The sequence below is a fragment of the Lutra lutra genome, chromosome 4, assembly GCF_902655055.1.
Source record: "Lutra lutra chromosome 4, mLutLut1.2, whole genome shotgun sequence".
In the NCBI taxonomy this organism is placed as follows: Eukaryota; Metazoa; Chordata; class Mammalia; order Carnivora; family Mustelidae; genus Lutra; species Lutra lutra.
The window spans coordinates 124953600-124975552 of record NC_062281.1 but is presented as its reverse complement, the minus strand read 5'-3'; the positions used below and the strand labels follow the sequence as shown (position 1 = coordinate 124975552).

General features: G+C 35.7%; 1 protein-coding gene across 4 annotated transcripts in view; it reads right to left on the bottom strand.

Moving 5' to 3' along the window:
* The window catches only part of COL24A1 (collagen type XXIV alpha 1 chain), a 402100-nt gene that overhangs the window by 142901 nt on the left and 237246 nt on the right, over positions 1 to 21953 (bottom strand). For all 4 annotated transcript variants that reach the window (XM_047727942.1, XM_047727945.1, XM_047727943.1 and 1 more), the window contains exons 30-33: positions 17100 to 17153; positions 16772 to 16816; positions 16607 to 16651; positions 840 to 893 (exon numbers count right to left, since the gene is read on the bottom strand). In XM_047727942.1, coding sequence (XP_047583898.1) covers positions 840 to 893; positions 16607 to 16651; positions 16772 to 16816; positions 17100 to 17153 — 198 coding nt within the window. The remainder of the gene's footprint in view (positions 1 to 839; positions 894 to 16606; positions 16652 to 16771; positions 16817 to 17099; positions 17154 to 21953) is intronic.

Here is a 21953-nt window from a genome sequence, read left to right as displayed (position 1 = left end):
ATACAGTCAAATCTTTACTTATTGCTTGGAAAGTTTATACCATAGGTTAAATATGTAAAGGAGGAAATGAATACCATTTGGTAAGAATACCTCTTTGTTACATTTTCCACTTGCTACTAGCTAAATGAATTATGCAAAGGCCACCTGTAAACCTTTGGGTCAATTAATAGATAAGATCAACCCACTAGAGTTTGAAAGACTATATTGTATTATAAATCTTACAAGCATGTTATAGCATATTACATCTGATACCATTAACCAGAAGAATGATTTCATAGGCAATAAAGAATAAGTTGTGAGAAAGTTGGTGTGACAAAAATATTTCCTTTTCATAATCATTTTCCATGGAAATTTTATAATTGAATCACATTTATGAAATCATGATGTAAGTTTTTCATTATTGATATGCCAGAATTTCTATGTTTGTATATTTAGACCCATCAGATGTAGAGTTTGGCTCCTTTGCGAGGTATTTTATTACAGAGTTGGCCTCAAAAATATGATTCTGTGTGTCTGTGACAGTATAATATAGTCATTTAAGAACAGCAAGCCATTCACAAAGAAAATTTCTGCAAGCCAATAAAACAGAGCTATCATTGTTGAAAATAGAAATAGGTAAAATCTTAGCAGTTCCAGAAAAACAGGACCAAATCTGACTATATGAGACCCAGAAGGTACTAAAAACTATATTTCCAACAAAATATTTTCTGTATAATTAGGTGTCCATGATAAATGCTGCTTTCAAAAATGTACCAGCCACAGCACAAGGGGGCAATAATAGAAAAGTAAATGTATATTATGAGAAAAACACAATTAGAAATGTATAAAGATAAACTTACTGGTTCTCCTTCAAGTCCTCTTTCTCCTGTACTCCCAGGGGGTCCTTGTAAACCCTGAATAAACAAAGGCAAAATCTGAAGAAAAAGTGATGCTTGAAAATATTTTACTTTTCTTATTTCAGCTTTCCTTTACAATCCTCCCACCTAATTTTTCTGTCTACCTCTATTCTCTCTTTTCTTTTTGTGGTAAAATAGACATAACATAAAATACACCATTTTAACAGAGTTTAAATGTGTAGTTTTGTGGCATTAAGTACCTTTGCATTATTGCACTACTATCATCACTATTCATTTTCAAAACTTTTCATCTTCCCAGACTGAAATTCCATACCCATTAAATAACACCCTTTCCCCCTCCCTGGTTCCCCTGGCAACCACCATTCTGCATTCTCCCTCTAATTTGACTACTCCAGGTGCCCTGAATAAGTAGAGTTATGCTACATTTGTTCTTTTGTGCCTGGCTTATTTCACTTGGCATGATGTCTTCAAGTTTCACCAATATTGGAGAGGAGGAAGATGTCAGTAGAATAGGAGGATCCCAGACTCCCCTTGACCCCAAATACAACAAGGTCACTATCAAATCATCCTAAATACCCCAGAAATTGACCTGAATACTGACAGAACAAATTCCACAACTAAAGGGAGAGAAGAAGCCACACTGAAGGTAGGAAATGCAGAGACATGGTTTAGGGGGGAAGCAAGTCCTGACTGCTGTGAAAGGGAAGGAACTATGGTTGTGGAGAAGGGTGAGACAGAGGAGTACACAGGAGACTGCACAAAGAGAATGATTCCCTATAGCTATTGGCTTGGAAAATTAGAAGGGCTGAATTTTGTGAGTTCTTGCAACCAGTGGGGCTCAAATCCTAGTTTTAAAGTCTAGCAGGCTTGGCTGGGATAGAGCCTAAAAGGCACTGTGCTACTCTTGGACAGAAGGCAGGCAAACAACCTGGGAGCATACAACATGGAAGCAACAATCTGAAGAGTGCTTGGGGCACACAGTGGGGGAGATTATACACTCTTCATAGAGCAGATCCCTGAGAGGCAGTATTCAAGGACACCTCTAGGGGAACAAAGAAGCTAGCCAACACCATTTCCCTCCCCTGCCCCCAGTATAAATACAGCGTCATCTGCGGGAAGCAGTGCAACGCTGGCACTTGCTGCCTAAGGATGTGTTTGCACTAAACCCCCCACACAGCATTCTGGTGGAACTGACTGCCTTTCTCAGTCACACTTGCCTCAGTTCCAGCACGACAGCACATATCTCTGTTCATACCACATCTCCCAACCAGAGAGTTTGGCAAAGCCTCAGTTCTGGTCTCATTTCACAAGCAGACCAGAGCATACCTAGTTAAAACTCACCATATTTAGGCAAAGAACCAAACACTGTCCACATTAGACAAAAGGGGCCTCTGCAGATGGCTGGCCTGAAGGATAGAGCAGCCAAAGCACAATAGCAGAGGACATACAGCACACACTGGAGAAACTCCCTGAAGTGCCAGGCCCGGGTACGACATGACTTCTTTTTCATAAGGCCATTACTTTCAGAAACAGATGACATAACTGGCTTTTCTAACACAGAGAAGAAGGCAGAGATTTAGACAAAATGAGAAGACAAAGGAATTTATCCCAGATGAAAGAACAAGATAAAGTCATGGCATGAGATCTAAGCAAAACATATATAAATAACATTCCTGATGGAGAACTTAAAACAATGATCATAAGGATACTCACTGGACTTGAGAAAAGAATGGAAGAAATCAGTGAGACCCTTATCACAGAGATAAAGTTAAAAAAAATGAATCAGAGATGAAGAGTGCAATAAATGAGATTAGAAACATACTTGATGCAATGAATATCACTTTGGAAGAAGCAGAGGAACAAGTTAATGCCCTAGAAGACAAAATAATGGAAAGCAATGAAGTTGAACAAAAGAGAGAAAGAATTATGCAAAACAAGAATACAGTTATGGAACTCAGTGACTCCATCAAATAAATAACATTTGTATTACAGGAGTCCCAGAAGAAGAAGAGAGAGAAAAGGGGGCAGAAAATTTATTTGGAGAAATAATAGCTGAAAACTTCCCTAATCTGGGGTAGGAAACAGACATCCAGATCTAGGAGGCACAGAGAACCCCCATCAAAATCAACAAAAGCAGGCCCACACCAAGACATATTGTAATTAAATTTGCAAAATTTAGTAATAAATAAAAAAATCTTAAAAGGAGCAAGACAGAAGACATCTAATTTAAATTACAAGGGAAAATCCATAAGGCCAGCAGGAGATTTCTCAACAGAAATTTGGCAAGCAGGAAGAAAGAGGCATGATGTATTCAAAGTGTTGAATGGGAAAAATCTGAAGCCAAGAATACTCTACCTAGCAAGGCTATCATTCAGCATAGAAGGAGAGATAAAGAGTATTCTAAACAAATGAAAATGAAAGGAATTCATGACCACTAACCCAGCCCTGCGAGAACTATTTAAAGGCACTCTGAGTGAAAGTGAAAAACCAAAAGTCACAATATAAAGACAGGAAACACAAAATCAGTAAAAATGAATATTTCTGTAAAAAATTAGTCAAGGAACTCACAAAAAAGGATACAAAATATAACAACATATACCTAAAACATGGGGAGGACAGAAGAAAAAAGGGGTTCAAACTTAAATTACCATCAACTTAATACAGACTTCTATATGCAGAAGAGGTTATTTATAAACCTAATGGTAATCATATATCAAAAACCAATAAGATTCATGCAAATAACAAAAATAAAGAAATTCAAATATATCACTATCAATATATCAGCAAATGATGACAGAGAGGAAAGCAAGAGAGGATCAGAGAAAATCTCCAGAAACAATTACAAGACAAGTAATAAAATGACAATAATTATGTATTTACCAATAATTGCCTTGAATGTAAGTAGACTAAAGAATCAAAGACAGAGTGTCAGAATGGATTAAAAAAAAAAAACAACCAAAACAAAAAACAAAAACCTACAGAGACTCATTTTAGACCTGAAGACATCTGCAGATTAAAAGTGAGGGAATAAAGAAATATTTATCATGCAAAAGGATGTTAAAAAAAGCCAAAGTAATAATACTCGGACACTACATGAACAAGTTAGACTTTAGAGCAAAGACTGTACCAAGAAACAAGGAAGGACACTATATAATCATAAAGGGGATAATCCAACAAGAAGATATAACAATTTTAAATATTTATGCACCTAAAGTGGGAGCACCTAAATATTTAAAAAGATAACAAAGATAAAGGAATTAATTAATAATAACACAATAACAGTAAGAGACTTTTAACACCCCACTTACATCAATAGACAGATGATCTAAACAGAAAATCAACAAGCGAACAATGGCTTTGAATGACACACTAGACCAGATGGATTTAACAGATATATTCAGAACATTCCATTCTAAAACAGCAGAATACACATTCTTTTCAAGTGCACATGGAACATTCTCCAGAATAGATCATGTATTAGGTCACAAAACAGGTTTCCACAAATACGAGAAAGATTCAAGTTATACCATGCACCTTTTCTGACCACAACACTATGAGACTAGAAGTCAATTACAAGAAGAAATCCGGAAAGATCAAATACATGGAGGTTAAAAAACATGCTACCAAACAATGAATGGGTCAGCCAGGGAATACAAGAAGAAATGAAAAAGTACATGGAAACAAATAAAAATGAAAACAGAATGGTCCAAAACCTTTGGGATGCAGTAAAAGCAGTCTTAAGAGGGTAGTGTTTAGCAATACAGGCCTACCTCAGGAAGGAAGAAACATCTCAAAAGAACACCCTAACCTTATACCTAAAGGAGTTAGAAAAAGAACTCCAAAGCCTAAAGCCAGCAGAAAGAAAGCAATAATAACGATCAGAGTAGAAATAAATGATATAGGAACTAAAAAGACAATAGAACAGATTGATGGAAACAGGAGCTGGTTCTTTGAAAAAAAAAAAAATCAGTAAAACTGAAAAATCCCTAGCCAAATTTATCAAGAAGAAAAGAGAAAGGGCCCAAATAAATAAAATCACAAATGAGAAAGGAGAAATAACAACCAATACGACAGAAATACAAATAATTTATAAAAGAATATTATATAAACAATATACCAGAAAATTGGACAATCTAAAAAATGGATAAATTCATAGAAACAAATAAGCTATCAAAACTGAAACAGGAAGATACAGAAAACTTGAACAGACCAGTAACCAGCAAAGAAATTGAATCAATAACCAAAAAGTCCCCCAAAGGTTTCACTTACTTGTGGAGCATAAGGAATAACATGGAGGACATTAGGAAAAGGAAAGGAAAAGTAAATTGGGGTAAAACAAAGGGGGAGATGAAGCTTGATAGACTGTGGACTCTGAGAAACAAATAGGGTTTTGGAGGGAAGGGTGGTGGGGGGATGGGTAAGCCTGGTGGTGGGTATTAAGAAGGGCATGTATTGCATGGAGCACTGGGTGTGATGCATAAACAATGAATTTTGGAGCACTGAAAAAAATAAAATAAAGATGTTAAAAAAAAAAATCCCCCCAAAACTAACATCCAGGACCAGGTAGCTTCACAGCTGAACTCCACCAAACACTTAAAGAAGAGTTAATACCTATTCTTCTCAAACTATTCCAAAAAACAGATAAGGAATGAAAATCTCCAAATTTATTCTGTGAGGCCAGCATTACTCTGATACCAAAACCAGATAAAAACACTGTAAAAAAAGGAACTTTAGACCAATATTTCTGCTGAACATAGATGCAAAAATCCTCAACATAACACTAGCAAATCAAAACCAACAATACATTTTAAAAATCATTCACCACCATCAAGTGGGATTTATTCCCAGGTTGCAAGGGTGGTTCAATATTCATAAATCAGTCAACGTGATACATCACTTTAATAAAAGAAAGGATAAGAACCAGATGATCAATGCAATAGATGCAAAAAAAGCATTTGACAAGTACAACATCCATTCATGATAAAAAACCTAACAAAGTAGGTTTAGAGGGAACATACCTCAACACGATAAAGGCCATATATAAAAAATCCACAGATAATATCCTAATGGGGAGAAACTAAGAGCCTTTTTCCTATGGTCAGGAACAAGACAGGGATGTCCTTTCTCATCACTTCTATTCAACACAGTACTGGACTCCTAATCATAGCAGTCAGCCACCACAAAGAAATAAAAGGCATCTAAATTGACAAGGAGTAAGTAAAATTTTCACTATTTGCAGATGACATGATACTATATATAGAAAACACAAAAGATTTTCACCAAGAAACTGCTAGAACTGACAAATAAGTTCAGTAAAGTCACAGGACACAAAAATCAACATACAGAAATCTGTTGTATTTCTATACCCCAATAATGAGGCAGCAGAAAGAGAAATTAAGAAATCAATCCTATTTACAACTATAGCAAAAACATAAGATACCTAGGAATAAACCTAACCAAAGAGGTGAAGGACCTGTACTCTGAAAACTGTAAAAGATTGGTGAAAGAAATTGAAGACGACAAAAAGCAATGGAAAGACATTCCATGCTCATGGATTGGAAGAACAAATACTGTTAAAATGTGAATACTATACCAAAGCAAGCTACACATTTAATGCAATCACATCAAAATACCAACAGCATACTTCACAGGGCTAGAACCAATAATCCTAAAATTTGTATGGCACACAAAATAGACCAGATACCCAAAGCAATCTTGAAAAAGAAAAGCAAAGCTGGAGGCATCACAATTCTGGACCCTCAAATTATATTACAAAGCTGTAGTAATCAAAGCAGTATGGTACTGGCACAAAAATAACCACATGGAACATGGAACATGGAACATGGAACATGGAATCAACAGAACAGAATGGAAAACCCAGAAATGAACCCACAAGTATATGGTCAATTAATCTGCAACAAAACAGGAAAGAATGTCTGATGGGAAAAAGTCTCCTTAATAAATGGAATTGGGAAAACTAGATAGCAACCAAAAGAATGAAATGACCACTTTCTTACACCGTATATAAAAATAAATTGATTAAGGACTGAAATGTGAGACATAGAACCATAAACATCCCAGAAAAGCACAGATGCAGTAACAGTCCACTTCTTTGACATGGACTGTAGTTACATCTTTCTAGATATGTCTCCTGAGGCAAAGGAAACAAAAGCAAATATAAACTATTGGGACTTCTTCAAAATAAGAAGTTTCTGCACAGCAAAGAAAACAATCAACAAAGCTAAGAGGCAACCTAAGGAATGGGAGAAGATATTTGCAAATGACATATCTGATAAAGGATTAGTATCCAAAATATGTAAAGAACTTATAAAATATATAAAGAACTTACAAAACTCAACACCCCAAATAATTCAGTTAAAAAATGGGCAGAAGACATGAATCGATTTTTTTAACTTTTTACTTTTTTATTAACATAAAATGTATTATTAGCCCCAGGGGTACAGGTCTGTGAATCGCCAGGTTTACACACTTCACAGCACTCACCATAGCACATACCCTCTCCAATGTCCATAACTCCACCACCCTCGCCCTACCCGCCCCCCCTGAACCCTCAGTTTGTTCTGTGAGATTAAGAGTCTTTTATGGTTTGTCTCCCTCCCAATCTCATCTTGTTTCATTTAATGAATCAATATTTTTCAAAGAAGACATACAGATGGTCAACAAATACATGAAAAGATGCTCAACATCACTTATCATCAGGGAAACGCAAATCAAAACTACCATGAGGTATCACCTCACTCTCATGACAGAATGGCTAAAATTGAACATAAGAAACAAGGTCCTGATGAGGATGTGGAGAAAGAGGAACCCTCTCGCAGTGTTGGTGGGGGTGCAAACTGGTGCAGCCACTGTGAAAAGGGTATATGCTATGGTGAGCACTGTGAACTGCATAAGACTGATGAATCACAGACATGTACCCAGGAAACAAATAATACATTACATGTTAATTTAAAAAAAACAGTATGGAGGTTCCTCAAAAAGTAAAAAATAGAACTATCCTTTGATCCAGCAGTCACACTACTAGGTATTTACCCAAAGAATATAAAAATATTAATTCAAAAATATTAATTCAAATGTTTATAACAGCATTACCTATAATAGCCAAGATATGGAATCAGGCCAAGTATCCATCCATTGATGAATGGATAAAGAAAATGTGGCACGCGCGCGCGCACACACACACACATACATACATACCCATACATATTTGTGTGTGTGCATATATATATAATATATAAATTATATACATTTATATATTTATTTCATTCTTCAAAAAGAATGAAATCTTGACATTTGCAATGACATGGATGGAGCTAGAGAGTATTATGCTAAGTGAAATAAATAACTCAGAGAAAGACAGATACCATAGGATTTCACTCATATGTGGAATCTTAGAAACAAAACAAGCAAGCAAAGTGGGGGAAAAAAAAGAGAGAGAGGCAAATCAAGAAAGAGATTCTAAACTATAGAGAACAAATTGGGGGTTACCAGAAGGGAGATGGGAGAGGTATGGGTTAAATAGGTGATGGGGATTAAGGAGTGCACTTGTGATGGGCACCTGGTAATGTATGGAAGTGTTGAATCACTAAATTTTACACCTGAAACTAACATTATACTGTATGTTAATTAAGGGAATTGAAATAAAAAATTTTTAAAAAGCTTTCTTCATTTTTAAAGTTCAATAATATTCCGTTGTATGTAGATACTATATTTTGTATATCCTTTCATCCATCAGTGGACACTTGGGTTTTCTACCTTTTGGCTATTGTGAATACTGCGCCTGTAAACACTATAAAGGTGTTAGTTTCTAAGTCCCTGCTTTCAATTCTTTGGGTTATAAATCTAAAGTGGAATTGATGAATTACATAGTAATACTATGTTTAACTGTTTGAGGAACCACCAAACTGTTTTCCATAGTAACCTCACCATTTTACATTCCTGTCAGCAATGTACAAGAGCTCCAGTTTTTCAACATCTTTGCCAATGTTAGTTACTTTCTGTGTGTATATGTGTTTTATTTTGTTTTGTTTTTCTTTAATAACAGCTGTCCTAATTGTCCATTCTAACCATTGTCCTAATGGTAAGAAGTGGTATCTCATTGTAGTTTCAATTTGTATTTCTCTAGTGTCTAGTGAGTGATACTGAGCATCTTTTCATGTGCTTATTGGCCATTTGTATATTCTTTGCAGAAATGTCTATTCGAGTCCTTTTGCTATCTTTTTTTTCATCAAGTTGTCTTTGTTGTTGTTGAGTTGTAGGAGTTCCTTATAGCTATCTCTTTTCCCTATTTAATTCTGGCTCATACACAGAGACAATGATCCAGAATTGTTTTAAGTTGAGAATTTTTATACCTTTAATATTGATTAAAAATGGTTTTTTTCTCCAAAAATAATAATCTTGTGATGTGTTAGTAAGTATAACTTACGTCCTTAAAACCTGTAAGGCACAGGAGTCTCGGAAACAAGCTGACCAGAAATGACTAAAACTCTCTAATATCCTTTATTTTCCCCTATTTTTACACCATGCCATCCATGGTACCATTAAATTGAGTCTTAGAAGTGTGTGTGGGGGGGGATATTCTAAAATGGTATATAAAACTAAATCAAATTCCAAATTCTCTTTGATTCTCCCATTTAAAGATTTACTGAGAATGTACCATGTGCCAGACACTGATGACTCTTAATGATATAGAAAATACTGCCCTTCTCGATTTGCTATTTGTCTGTTCTACATTATAGACCTTGAGAAGGCTGGCAAATATACAGTGGTCAAAAATCACCATTTTATATTAAAACTAAAAGCTAAGAAAAATATGATATTAAATTGGAAGTAAAGATATTAAATATTTCTAGCAACACAAAACTTTCTAAGTTATAGCCATTAATGCTATATTTTTCTGGTTAAGGAAAGGATGATATGTAAAATCGCAAACTCCCACCTGACTAAGGCCTTGTTTGAAATGCCATCCATTCACTCCAGGCTCCAATATTAAGAGAAAGGATCAATATAAGTGTTCCCTTTGTGCCTGATAAACCAACTGAAACATACAGCAAAAATTCAGAACTGTGAATGTCTGCTTGATTTGTTTTGTAAACTACTTGTACACAATGTCAAGCTTGATACATACTTTTAATGATGTTAATGGTGTATAAAAGCTGTTTGCAAAGTTATGAAATTATCTAAATGGTTCTATTTATTTTTATTAGAGACAAAGAAGTAAAGCACAAGTTGGTACAAAATAAAAATCCCCTTTAAGGCTTTTCAGATAGTATTGAAAATATATTCTTCATAGTGGAACTTCTTGCTCTATGACTTCAACCCAGCAATTATGATAATGATGCCTGGGAGAATAATGATTATTGTGGTTACTATGTAGTAAGAACCTATGCCAAGCACATAATGATCATCATTTGACTTAACTATAAAAGTTATCTCATTATATTTTTATTTTTTAAAAGATTTACTTGTTTATTTGAAAGAGTGAGAGTGTGGACATGTGGGGGGTACATGTGGGGTGGGGGTGGGGGGCAGAAGGTGAGGGAAAGAAAAGTCCAAGCAGACTCTGTGCTGAGCATAGATTCCAACACAGGGTTTGATTTCATGACCCTGAGGTCATACCTGAGCCAAAACCAAGATTTGGATGCTTAACCAACTGTACCACCCATGCTCCCCAAAAGTTACCTCATTTTAAAGACAGGAAAAGTGAGGCTCAGAGAGGTTAAATAATTTGCATAAAGTCAAAACAGCTATAAGTGGTAGAGCCAGTATTTGACTTCCAATGTCTGAGTCCAGTGTCATGCCCTTCCACTATACTATACTGTGTTCTACTGATTTCAACAAGAAATCAAACATTCAATGCCTCTCCCATTTACAGTAAATATATGGATAATCTTCAAAGCCTTTTTATGGGAATAAGCAAGGGAGCCTGTGTTTTTTCATTGTAGGATTATGAAAACTGTGTGCCTTGTTATCTAAAAAGGAAGAAAGAATAGAGTTAATACTATATGCTTTTTATATTGTAAAGATTATGAAATAAATGTTTCTTAAGTATTCTGAGCTACTCCAGAGAAAACTACTTAAAGAAGAACAGTTAAGAGTTTCCACTTCCAATATTAGCCAAGTAGCTCCTATCAAAACCGTTTATATAGGGATAACTATAAATCCAGGACAAAATATTTTTAAAAATCTGAAAACAATGAAGAAAGACCACAAATAGGTAAAACTTAGAATGGAGAGGTCTACATGTAGAAGAAAGGAATGGCACTAAGTAAGTATCTGATTTTTTATTTTAAATGTGGCTTTTAGCCAGAAAGTAAGCTATGTAGGATTATTAAGAAAAAGGAGGATAGAAACAGTCTTACTGGCATGGAGAACTAGAGGGTAGAATGTGGAGTGACCACAGCTGCTGGGAAGTGAAGGAAGAGAAAGCAAGAGAGGAGGAAGCTCAAATTCTGTATGTAAACTCTGCTTAAATCTCTTGCTGACATTTCAAGTATGTGTTGATATGGTAGACAACCAGCATCCTAGCAAGGCCTAAAAGAACAGAGATTTTAGCAGTCATTTACCACAGAGGAGAGAGAATTTGGAGTTTGAAAGCAGCAAAGTTAATAATCTGCCAAATCAAAAAACAAAATGAATCAAAAAATACTCTTTTTGAAGATCACTCAAAATGTTCCAGAAAATATGGGCACGTGGGTGGCCCAGTCAGTTAAGTATCTGACTCTTTTTTTTTTTTAAAGATTTTATTTATTTATTTGACAGAGAGAGATCACAAGTAGACGGAGAGGAAGGCAGAGAGAGAGAGGGAAGCAGGCTTCCCGCTGAGCAGAGAGCCCGATGTGGGACTCGATCCCAGGACCCTGAGATCATGACCTGAGCCAAAGGCAGCGGCTTAACCCACTGAGCCACCCAGGTGCCCCAAGTATCTGACTCTTGATATCAACTTAGGTCTTGATCTCAGGATCTTGAGTTCAAGCCACCGGCTGCTCCATGCTGGGTGTAGAGGTCCCTTAAGAAAAAAAGAGTCACTACAGCAAAAACTGATGATATACTATATGTTGGCTAATTAAAAATAATTTAAAAATGTCCAAGATATAATTTAAAATTACTGGACAGGAAAATTTCCCCATATTCAAAAGAAAAGGCAATTAATGGAGACCAAACTAAGATTACCCAGATGTTAGAATTACCCCATAAAGATTTTAAAGTAGCTATTATATATATGCTCAGTAATGTAAATAAAAAATACACTTAGGATGAATAGACAAATAAGAAATCCCAGAAGAACATCATCTATAAAAATGGAAATTATGGAACTGAAAATTAAATATCTGAAATAAAACTTAAAAATTCCACATTTCAATGAACGGGCTTAAAAAGTGAGTAAAAATAGAGTTAGGTTATCTAATTTAAAAAAAAAGAAAATGGGAAAAAGATTAAAATAGGAATGAATAAAGGCTCAGGGACCTGAGGGATGATATCAAAATGTTGAATATATATTTAATTGGAATCCAAGAAGGAAAGGAAGGAGAAGACAGAGTAGGAAAAAAATTTAAATAAAAGTTGAAAAATTTCCAAATTTAGTGAAAACAGAAACTTACACACAAAAGAAGGTCAACAAATTTCAAGCTGAATAAATGCAAAGAAAATCCATTTAGGTACATCAGAGTCAAACTACTAAAAGTCAAAAGTAAAGAAGAATCTTGAAAGCAGCCAGAAAAAAATGATACATTACATGCAGGGGGAATAATGATACCAATAAATATGGACTTCTAACTGGAAATAACTGAGGCCAAAAGAAAATGACATGTCATCTTTATAGTGCTGAATGCAAACAAATAAAAGAAAACCCTGTTAGCCCAGAATTCTATAACCAGTGGAAAAATATGATTTTGCTCATATGCGGAAACAAAGCAAACAAGCAAAGGGGGAAAAGTCAGGGGGCAAACCAAGAAACAGGCTCTTTTTTTTTTTTTTTAAGATTTTATTTATTTGAGAGAGAGAAAATGAGAGAGAGAGAGCATGAGAGGAGGGAGGGTCAGAGGGAGAAGCAGACTCCCTGTGAGCAGGTATCCCAATCCAGAAACTGGATCCAGGATCATGACCTGAGCTGAAGAGAGTTGCTTAACCAACTGAGCCACCCAGCCATCCAGAAACAGGCTCTTAACTATAGAGAACAAAGTGATGGTTACCAGAGGGGAGGTGGGGGGTGATGAGTTAAATAGGTGAGGGTGATTAAGGAGTGCATTTGTGATGAGCACAGAGTGATGGATGTAAGTGTTAAGTTACTATATTGTACACCTGAAACTAATATAACACTATATGTTAACTAACCAGAATTAAAAACTGAAGAATTCATGGAAAATAAATAAATGAAAGTGAAATAAAGATGCTTTCACAAATACTAAGAAAATTCATGACTAGCAAAACTTAACTCTAAGGAATCTAAAAGAAGTTCTATAGGCTTCAAGGAAATGATACCATTTGGAAATGCAGATTACAGAAAAGAGTGGAGAATATCAGAAAAAGTAAATACAAGGATAATTAAAAAAAAAAACCCACTACTTTCCCCCAAATACCCTAAAACACATATTTCATTTACAGTAAACGAAAAATATTTTATTTATATTAAAGCAAAATTTTAACTTTTTAAAATGGCTTTATAACACACATAGATATAATACACAAAAACAATTACAGCCTAAACAACAGGATGTTGGTGGTGAATGGGTCTATATGGTTGCAAGTTTCTTACAATTATTTTAAGTATTACTATATTAACTCTAAGTAGACTTTGGAAAGTTAGGATGTATACTGTAATCCCTAAACCAGCAGCTGGCAAACTACAGCCTGGGGGTCAAATCTGAACCAGCACTTATTTTTACAGAAAATGTTTACTCTGTCCTGACCTAGAATAACCACTTGAAAATAATAGTTCAAAGAAGTATAACTAAAAAGCCATTATCTAAATTAAAATGTGGTGCTCAATGGCAGAAGAAGACACTGAACAACAACAGCACCACTACAAGGGAAGAACAATCATAAAGTGGTTGATCAAAGTACAACCAAATTGATAATTGCATTAAATGGATACAGAGCAAACACTAACTAAAAGGTAGAGATTTTCAGAATGAATAAAAAAAGAAAGGCCCAATTATAAGACACTCACTTTAAATACCAAAACGCAGATGGGTTGCAAGTAAATGAATGGAAAAGATAAGCCATACAAATCGCAAGCATAAGTAGGCTGGAGAGGCTTATTAACCAAATAAAGCCAATTTAAAAACAAACAGTATTATCAGGAATGAAAAGTATTACCAGAGATATGGAGGAATATTATGTAAAAATAAAAAGGGTCAGTTCATCAGGAAGACATAATAATCATACACATGAACTCTAAAAATAGTGTTTCAGAATATATAAAGCAAAATTTGACAAATTTAGAGAAAAAAACATAGAAAAACAAAATCATAGTGGAGATTCAACACCCCTAACTCATCTACTGAAAGAATATCTAGATTTCTAAAAAATCGTTAATAGTTATAGTTTTTATAAGATTTAGAAATCTAAAAAGAGCTACCCAGGTTTTATCACCTTAATAACACCATGGATCATGGCCTTTCCTCTTAAGTCAGATCTACACGTGGATGGAAGACAAGTATAGGAAACAGAGTTGACCCATAGACAAATGCAATTTTGCTGGTTACCTTGACACGCTATGTGTTAGCATTTTTTATTTCATAACTGGCTTTAGAACTATAATTTAGAGATGTCTCTTTATTTTATAGACAAGGAAAATATAGAGAGCTATATAATAGAGCTAACCCATTTAATCAAACTCAATAGCTATTAGGAGCATGTACTGGAGGAAAGGTCAATCAGACCTTCAATATATCTTTCTATTATACAGCACTGCCTGCTAGTCAACAGTTGCATAAATGACTAGAGACAATGTGGAGGATCAAACCAATCTTCAGGGCTGTCCCAATTTCTTGGACTGATTGATCCTAGCTTCTGTAAAAAAAAGTCTATTTCAGTTCAGTCAAGAAGAAGGGGACAATGTAGGTAGAGGGCCATGTAAACCTCAAAAACTACTATCAACTTATGATTTAATGTACGACCCATGTCATCCACTAACGTAAATTTACTCAATTTCCTGCCTTAAGCCATGGTTACAAAATGGTTCTAATGTCTTTTATTTGATTGAGGAAGTCAAACATCACATTTCACATTTATCTAAGCATATCTAATAGGCTGCAAATGAAAGTAAAATTTTTTTTAATTTTTTAAAATTTTTATTAACATATAATGTATTATTAGCCCCAGGGGTACAGGTCTGTGAATCGCCAGGTTTACACACTTCACAGCACTCACCACAGCACATACCTTCCTGAAAGTAAAATTCTAAGGAATGTCAACAATATATAAAATGAGTAAGTAATTTTACTTCTCTAGGCCTCCTTTCTCTACAGTAAAGAATGACCATGATGAGCTTCGAATTTTTCTACTCATTGCCACGTATTTTAACAGTGCAGCAAAGTGGAAAGAATATACAGAAACACCATTTGCATTGATATAACAGAAACCCAGATGATGAATATTAATACTCAAAGAATTTTTGGGGGGAATGACTTTAATGGATAACACTGTCACAGACAAATTCTTTTCCCTGGATGTAGTCATTTTTCTCCTTCAGGTCTCTGGTATTTTAGATCTGACCACTGTCAAATATAATGCCATTATGGGAAACAACAGGCAGGGGGCAGCAGATTTCAAAGAGGAACAAGTAAACAGTGACCTTAGACACAACTATAATAGCAGAAAAAAACATTTTTCTTACCTTTTTCTGACTCTTCAGTTGCCGTCTATTTAAATTATTATTTATTTTTATAACTTTAAATTGTATATATAGATATGTATATGATAAAGCCAGATGTCATTACAAATTATAATTATAAAAATTATGATTCTAAATAAAAATACACGAGATGTACAAAAGCTCATACAATTAAACTTATGTATTCAAAATTTTATATACATGTACTAACATATGTGTGTATACATATGCATATGTGTATCTTTTTGTGTGTTTTTTTTTTTTTAAGTATGTCTTCCCTTCATTAGGGGAGACATACTTAAAAAAAAAAAAGAAAAAGATACATATCTGCATATCTTTTTTAGCTGATAATCTCCTGCTTGTTTCTACACTATGGCCATAAAAAAGAACTTGTTGCCACTCAGGGGAAAAATTGTATACTTCTGATAAGATGTTTTGATAGTAGGAAAATATCTAGCATTGTGTAATATTCAAAATTCTTAGAGCAGTGGCATGGAAAAGCATGGTGACACACACAGAGCCACATTCCAAGGGTCCAAAAACACTCCAACAGAATTAAAATGAAAGTAGGCAAGAAATTCCTTGTTATGTTAGCTTTATTCATATTCCATTATATTTATATGGTATCACACCATTTAATTTTAAGATGGATTTTATAGAAAAACTAATTATACCAGGGTGGAGGATAACAGTTATCACCATCAGCTTATAAACAGGTAGCACAAGGGCCTAAAATGATTAAGCAACTTGCACAAATAACCCATCCACCTAAAGACTGAAGGAGGAAAAGAACTAGTACTCTTTCAGTCTAATGTACTGATAACAACAATAGTTGTGCCAGAGAATAAAATGGAAAAAATTTATTCTAACTTAATTATTCTTTATTACTTACTGGTTTCCCTTGAACTCCTCTCTCTCCAGGGTTTCCAGTCTTACCCTACATAAGGAAGAAAATGTATGAGTCCCCTAGCTCCTTCACCAAATATTAACCATACACCAAGAAAAACAGGGAAGATTTTATCTATTTATCTTTAATGTAAAATGTTTTATTACTTACGGTAAGACCATAGGGCCCTCTTTTTCCTTGATCTCCTTTTTCACCCTAACAAAGTATCAGTATCAGAGGAGTTAATATGAATATGAATTATGGTTTTACACGTGCTAGCATATACTCACAAGAAAATAGGATATCAAGTATATAATTCAAGATTCAAAAGAAAGTATTTGTCCGTGTAGAGTAAAAATTTTATGTATGTTTCATACTTTTACTAAGAGAAAATTTAGAACTACATTTTTGTAAGAAAATACAACAGTTTTAAATCAGGTAGAATACATATGGGCTCAAAAAAACGTAATGCATATGAAATGAAAAAATCAGTATTTACCTTGGCACCTTGTATACCTTGTTCCCCTAAGAGACCATCTGGTCCTCTTGGTCCCTAGGGATGGAAAAAGTTCTATTGTTGATCTGAAATGTTATTATTATTATTTTTTTACTGTTACACATCCTTACAAATGAACTAACTGTGTTCTTTTTGACAAATTCCTTCTGCTTGCTTCTATACCATGACCACAGAAAAGGATACAGCTAGATACAGGGATGAACCTATTTGTATGGGATAATCAAGCTTGTGCTTTCAAGATCTACTGCCAAATAATTAATCAGGTGGCCATAAAAACAGCTGATTCAGTTGTTGAGGTGATTATAATATAGGTTTGTCATTAGAATAATTTATTCACCTTATTAAGCTTAAAGAATGGTAGGGTGAATTATATAAATGATGATGATACAGGTTGAGACAAAGCATTTTTTTAATTTTTTTTTTAAAGATCTTATTTATTTATTTGACAGACAGAGATCACAAGTAGGCAGAGAGGCAGAGAGAGAGAGAGAGGAGGAAGCAGGTTCCCTGCCGAGCAGAGAGCCTGATGCGGGGCTCGATCCCAGAACTCTGGGATCATGACCTGAGCTGAAGGCAGAGGCTTTAACCCACTGAGCTACCCAGGCGCCCTGAGACAAGGCATTTTCAGGGCTAAAAGGATTCAAAGGACGAAGAGAACTTTCACATGTCTGTATAAGGAATAAAGGTATCTTTTTGACAGTTGGAGATCATGCTCTAAAAGGAACTCTGGACAGAGGGATAGGATAAGAAAAGGGTACAGAGGCAGGAAAGAAGATACCCAAGAAAGAAGAAAGTAGTTTGTTTAGCTGGTTTATTGACTATAAGTAGTATTTCTCAATATTTCTAACTAAGTATTTTCTATACTAAGAAATAATTGTGGAAAGCCTGGGACTTAAAAGGTCAAAGACTGGAGTTTATATTTAAATCAATAGGTAATGAGAAGGAACTGAAGACTTCTTTTTTTCTTTAAGATTTTATTTGTTTGAGAGAGAGAGCGGGTGCCTGTGCACTCAAGCAGTGGGGAGGGGCAGAGGGAAAGGGAGAAGTAGACTCCCCGCTGAGCATGGAGCCAGACTCAGGGATCTGGGCCTCTGGGATGATGACCTGAGCCGAAGGCAGATGCTTGACCAACTGAGTCACCCAGGTGCCCCAAGAAGGCACTGAAGATTTCTATACAGAATAGTGATACAAATTTCCCAGCACAACAGGCTCCTTCTCTTTTCTCCCACCTGAGGTCAGCTTGGTTTAGCTTTATATTCTTAAAAAGCTGCTTACTGTAATAGGACTCTCTTCCTGGGTGCTCTTAGGATACTGCATTCCCTGATCCTCTTAGGCACATTCAGGGCATTAGAGAGAAGGTTCACACTCCATGAGATCTGTAGCTCTACCGGTCATACTAAAGTTAAAACCATAGCTCTAGCCCTTCAGTCACAGTTTGTATTGAAGGTACTCCACGACCTGGACTTACCTTCTTTGCCCTATTTTCCCATGAAAGACTATCAAGCTGAGTTTCAGTCTTATTGTGTAGAATGTTGACTGTCAAGTTGAGGAATATGGATTCAATTTAGTAGGTAAGAGAGTGCTATTCATTTAATAAACATTTGCTGAGTGCCTATTGTAAGCCAGGCATTGCTTCAGGCACAGAAGATGCAGTGGGGAGAAGAGACACATCCCTGAACTCATAAGCAATCAAATAAATACCTAAAACTATAAAATGACAGTGAGTAGTCAAATGTAATGAAGTAAATAAAGGAGCTTAAGTAGAGAGAATTCAAGATGGGGAACCCTATTTTAGACAGGGTAGTCTGAGAAGCCTCTCTAAAATGGCATATAGGCAAGATCATCCAGACAGAAGAAACAGAATCTACAAAGGTCCTGAAGTGGGCACATGCTTGGAATGGTTAACAGTTAAGTAACTGAAGAGGAAAACAGGAACAATTATTAAAGGATGACTTTGAAGTTTTAAGTGCAAAGATCCCTCAGGACCTCATTCTAAACATAATCTTCACCTTAAAAATTCAGCAGCCTATATTGATTCTCTTTCTCTGTCACCTTCTAAGCCCATTCTCCTCTTTCTGACCTGTAAGAAAACACTTTTCAAAATTTTTTGGAGTTATAACAGAAGGTGGCTGAAGGAGTGTGAAAAGGAATGAGTGTTGTCCAGTGACAGATGGCAGCTACTCTTGTGATGAGCGTAGCATAACCTACAAAGTTGTTAAATCACTATGTTATACACCTGAAACTAATGTAACATTGTGTTACATTATTATTAGTATTACAACTATACTTAAAAAAATGGGAATAGGTGATCAACATTCTTAAACACGGCAGAAAACAAGTGAGATCTAGACTGAAAATGTGTCCACAGGGAATTAGGCACTTAACCCTTTTGCAACCTGAAATCTCTAGGTTGCTTAGATATTTTATGATAATAATTAGTAGAGTGATGACAGCATTAATAGCAAACAAACTGGAAGTGTAGGTTTGCTTGGGTGGAGAGGGAGAATGAAGCGAACACAATGAATGTGATTCTAGATAATCAACCACAATGAGGCAGATATCTCCAAGGCTAGTGCTAGAGAGTACAAAGTCATTCTGTCTAGGTTTTGTTTTTTTTTTTTAATTTTAAAATTTCTTTTAGATTTTATTTATTTATTTGACAGAGAGAGAGAGAGCAAGCGTGAAAGAGCACAAACGGGATGCTGTAGGCAGAGGGAGAGAGAGAAGCAGGGTCCCCGCTGAACACAGAGCCCGATGCAGGGCTTTATCCCAGAACCCTGGGAACATGACCTGAGCCAAAGGGAGACACTTAACTGACTGAGCCACCCAGGTGCCCACACTCTGTATAGGTTTAAATGGTAGCATCGAGGGGTGCCTGGGTGGCTCAGTGGGTTAAAGCCTCTGCCTTCAGCTCAGGTCATGATCCCAGGGTCCTGGGATCAAGCCCTGAATCAGACTCCTTGCTCAGCGGGGAGCCTGCTTCCATCTCTCTCTGCCTGCCTCTCTGCCTACTTGTCATCTCCCTGTCAAATAAATAAATAAAATCTTAAAAAAAAAAAAAAAGATTGTTTGGTCTAAAGATGGCAAGTCTCTTTTCTTTTCCTTTTTTTTTTTTTTAAGATTTTATTTACTTATTTGAGAGAGAGGCAGTGAGAGAGAGCATGAGCAAGGAGAAGGTCAGAGGGAGAAGCAGACTCCCCGTGGAGCTGGGAGCCCGATGCAGGACTCGATCCTGGGACTCCGGGATCATGACCTGAGCCGAAAGCAGTCGTCCAACCAACTGAGCCACCCAGGCATCCCAAGTCTCTCTTCTTATATAAAATCAGATTAAGTGGCTTCCCGGATATATACATAGAAAAGATTGCATCTAGGTCAGGAGGAAGATCTCAAAATCAACTGCCAGTTTCTGCTTCTGAATATAAATCACCTAATGTCAAGGCTGAACTAGTGCAAACTCTGCTTTTTTCCGCTTTTTTAATATGAAGAAATGGAAGCCTGCAGATATAAGCTGCCTGATTCATATGATGTCTAAATGTATAAAGACTTTAAATAGTTATGCTTTATTAAGTTTATAATATTTTTTCAAATGTTAGAAAGAAGAAAAGGTTAATCCTGTTAACAAGTGAATTTAGATTGAAAAGAGGACCTGAAGTTTAGAAGATGTTTATAAAATGAATATGAAACATTTATAATTAAAGTGCTGATTGGCATTATAACTGAAAGGAGCTCCCTCCTTTGCTCTAAGTATAGTAATTGCATTAATTAAAGGCAATAAAACCTAAGGTTGCTGGTTAAGAGGTTAAGGCTGAAAGAACTCTAAGGAAGCTTAAAGCTCTCTATGTTTCAGTTAAGGCTAAACAAGCTCTAAGGGAGACCAACAGCATTAAAACAGGCATCTAATTGGGCATTAAGTTATTTTTTTAATATCTGCTTTAGAATATCTGATTATCAGGGCACTTGGGTAGCTCAGTCAGTTAAGTCTCTGATTTTTTTTTTTTTTTTAAGATTTTATTTATTTACTTGACAGAGATCACAAGTAGGCAGAGAGGCAGGCAGAGAGAGAGAGGAGAAAGCAGGCTCCCCGCGGAGCAGAGAGCCTGATGTGGGGCTCGATCCCAGGACCCTGGGATCATGACCTGAAGGCAGAGGCTTTAACCCACTGAGCCACCCAGGTGCCCCAAGTCTCTGATTCTTGATTTCGGCTCAGGTCATGATCTCAGTCAGAGTTGTGAGACTGAGATCTGTGTTGGCTTCCATGCTGGGTGTGCAGCCTGCTTCAGATTCTCTTTCCTTCTCCTTCTGCCCCTTCCCCCAACTCATGCACATGTGAACTCAATGAATAAAATAAAATAAATTAAATATCCAATTATCTATAAAGCTCTTGGAGAATGTATGCTAGCTAAATAAAAAATCTGATCTTTTCCTCATCATCCGTAAGAAAAGTTCAAGTTTGCTACAATAAGTGGCTATTAGTAGGTTCTAAAAACTGGAATAAAGTCTGGTACCTCAACTATATAAATTAAGCATGTTTCATAAAATAACAAGTACTTGAATTATAGGTAATAATCCTAAAGAATTAACAAAATTCCTGAACAGTCACATAATCCTAGAAGTATCAGATGATAGGAGACAAAACCACTACAGTATATAAATGCTACAATTTAAAAAAAAATTATCATTAACTAACACTAATAAAAACTGCATACTAGCTTATGTAGGAAGCTTTTATGAAAATTACAAGTCCATCTCTATAATGCTTGTAATCAGTTTTAAAGAACTGAAGCATCTATGAAAAAGCAACAACCCTTATTCACAGAACAAATGTCCTTCTAACTT